This window comes from Homalodisca vitripennis, unplaced genomic scaffold (assembly GCF_021130785.1).
Source record: "Homalodisca vitripennis isolate AUS2020 unplaced genomic scaffold, UT_GWSS_2.1 ScUCBcl_12464;HRSCAF=22194, whole genome shotgun sequence".
Lineage (NCBI taxonomy): Eukaryota > Metazoa > Arthropoda > Insecta > Hemiptera > Cicadellidae > Homalodisca > Homalodisca vitripennis.
In genome coordinates this window covers 4331-6948 of record NW_025788574.1, presented here as the reverse complement: position 1 = coordinate 6948, position 2618 = coordinate 4331, and the positions used below count along the sequence as shown (strand labels likewise).

At 34.0% G+C, this 2618-nt stretch overlaps 1 protein-coding gene across 1 annotated transcript; it reads right to left on the bottom strand.

Moving 5' to 3' along the window:
• Positions 1 to 611: 611 nt before the first annotated feature.
• Positions 612 to 2199, bottom strand: LOC124375012 (proline-rich receptor-like protein kinase PERK7). Its single transcript, XM_046833144.1, has 2 exons — positions 2054 to 2199; positions 612 to 781 (listed from the first exon to the last, which is right to left on the bottom strand). Exons 1-2 carry the CDS (start codon positions 2187 to 2189, stop codon positions 612 to 614), a joined length of 306 nt encoding a protein of 101 aa, XP_046689100.1. The 5' UTR covers positions 2190 to 2199.
• Between the last annotated feature and the right edge of the window lie 419 nt (positions 2200 to 2618).

Here is a 2618-nt window from a genome sequence, read left to right as displayed (position 1 = left end):
TTTGAATTTCTCCAACCTAATGCTATTAGTTATGTTTGAAATAAACTTGGAAAGCCTATCTTCTATTGTGACTGTGATTTCCAACGATAATGTTGTTATCGAATAGTTAGTTTATAAAATTATGGTATTATTTGTTTTTTTTCTAGGAGAGTGAGCTACCAAAGATATATTACAAACCTGTATTATACTCACGGCATCAGAGCACATAACACAGTTACCTACTAGGTTGTGAGTACACTAAAGAAACATTTTCCTTGTTAATAAATGACATTATTTATGTTAACAGAAGAGCTATTATTTTATTTACTTGTTACACTATTAGTAGTCGATTGTCATTTGGTTTCTTTTATCATATTTATTATTTAATTTGAAAATAAAGCCCAAAACCTTTTTTGAGCCAGAAAAGTTTTACTGTTGTTTTACTAACATTGAAGGATAACAGTATTATGTATTTAAATTATTTAGTTGACACTTTGTATTCACAAATTCACATCGTATCAAAGTCTTGTTGTTTGTGTTAATAGAAATGTTGTAACACCTTTATTTTGTCACGAATAACTGACTGCAGTGTGATGTTGGCTTTGATGTTGTCTGGCAGTGCAGCCAACACGTTATTGAAACACCGCCAGCAGGCCCAGGCACGCCAACCGTTGCAAATCGCTAGAGTCACTGCCCAGTGTGAAGGGCTCGACCAGATACACCACCAAGGCCGGAGGCTCACCGTTGTCCTCCTCGTGGCTGCTGTCGCCGCTGCTGCACGACTCTCCTCGCCCACTGTCTTCTGCCAGAACAAACCGTACTCTCCATTACACTTGATTATAGATCTTATCTCTCCATTCCAGAACAAGTAACATACATAGGTGATCTATAAATAAATGCCCAAATCCACTGTCAAACAAGCTACTATTATTTATGGAAATAAAAGTTTCTACCAAAAACTTATTCAATTCAAATCGTACTGAAAGTTTTAATATCAATCATACAGTACTGCATTATATATATAATTGATTTATTTAAATACAATTTTAATGAGTTTGTCAAACATAAAAAATTGTTCTGTTTAAGTGCCTTCCTAAATTAGAGGTTAATTTAATTTAAAATGCATTAAATTTTTTTGCACTCTGTTAAATATTACCTAGAGCTACAGTTTCTGGAAGATTTACTAGGCAAAGTTACACTTTTACTTGTAAAAGCATACAACTTATGGCAAGCAAAGTGTAAAAATGTTTTGTTTTGACCCAGATTATTTTTACTTTGTTACCCTCGATCTGGCAGGTCATCTTTTTCCTCAGATGGCAGACCATTTTGAGTGTTTTGTAACCGTACCTTATAAACATTTTGTAAAAAATACATTTTTACTATAAACCTATATGTGTAATACATTATTTTGTTCATGAAAATGTGGAGATCAAAGTCAAAGTCAAAATATCTTTTATTTACATAGTCTTCAAGGACTAGTAGTGGCGTCAACTACTAGTTTTTGAAATAAAAATAGATAATTAGAGAGATAATTATGGCATTAAAAAAATTATGCATAAACCATTAAAAAATGACTACAGTATTTTTGATTTATTTCTTTGCAAAGTAATGGGCCTCCCCCAGACAAAGTGTGATTAATATTTATAAACATTGGAATTCTGATATAGCCAATTTATTCTTAATTTTATCCAGTTTGAGAAAGTGAGTGTCAGATCGACATTATAATGTTGATTGCCAGTTCTAGCGTTAAACTGATTTTGTCAAAATATACAGTTATAGTTCTAGGACCCATGTCATTCTTTTTGGACCTCTTAAGACAAAAAAAAAAAATGGAAAATTAAAAAATAGTAATTAGAAAAATGTTTTAAAACTCTAGAACATGCAATGAAACAGTTTTTAACAATCTACTCAACAACAAACTGAGCGAGCAATTCATTTGGTTCTGTAATTGACTATAAACGAGTGACCCTCTGCAAATTTTCTCTCTTCACAATGGCGATGGTTTCTTTAATCTTCCTCAAGATTTTGTTGCATTAAAGAGTCATACCCAATCTTGACTGAATCAGCAACTTACCCTGGTCAGAAGACTTGGGTGTGGAAGGTTGTCTGTCTTGGCTGTCGGGGGTGGAGGGTGGCGGCATTGGCGAGGGGGTAGGAGTGGGCCTTGGCGGGCAGTTGCCTTCTGGCGGGTCCAACAAACTCCGGTCCATCACTACTTGCGACAGGGTGCGGGGCTAAGTGGTACCTGCAGACCTGGAATCACACGACAGTCAGGTATTAGCCTAGTTCTAATTTTAGATTTTAAACGAGGAAATTGTTTCTGTTATAAGTACACACGATAATGATCAGTAAATTTTACATTTATATAAATAGCTCTTAATTTATACAACTGGAAAATATAGTTATTCGGTTATAGTTATATAGTTATTATAGTAACACTGTCCAAGTAAACTAAGGCTAAAGTTCATAACTATGAGCACTGGGTGGAAAGTAGGCTATTTATCTATTAGGCTATACAAAAAATTAATGTTGGAATAGATGACAAATAACTATCAGCTAAAAACGGACATATCTATACTAACATTTCTGTAGTGTTAACAGACTTATTTCTGTTCAACAAAAATGCCCTCCCACAATAA

What these genes read in the sequence shown, in the direction of transcription:
- LOC124375012 (XM_046833144.1), bottom strand. Translation starts at nt 2,189, where the DNA reads ATGGACCGGAGTTTGTTGGACCCGCCAGAAGGCAACTGCCCGCCAAGG. An exon ending in ACCCAAGTCTTCTGACCAGG is followed by an intron (nt 782 to 2,053) that starts GTAAGTTGCTGA and finishes TTGTTCTGGCAG; the next exon opens with AAGACAGTGGGCGAGGAGAG.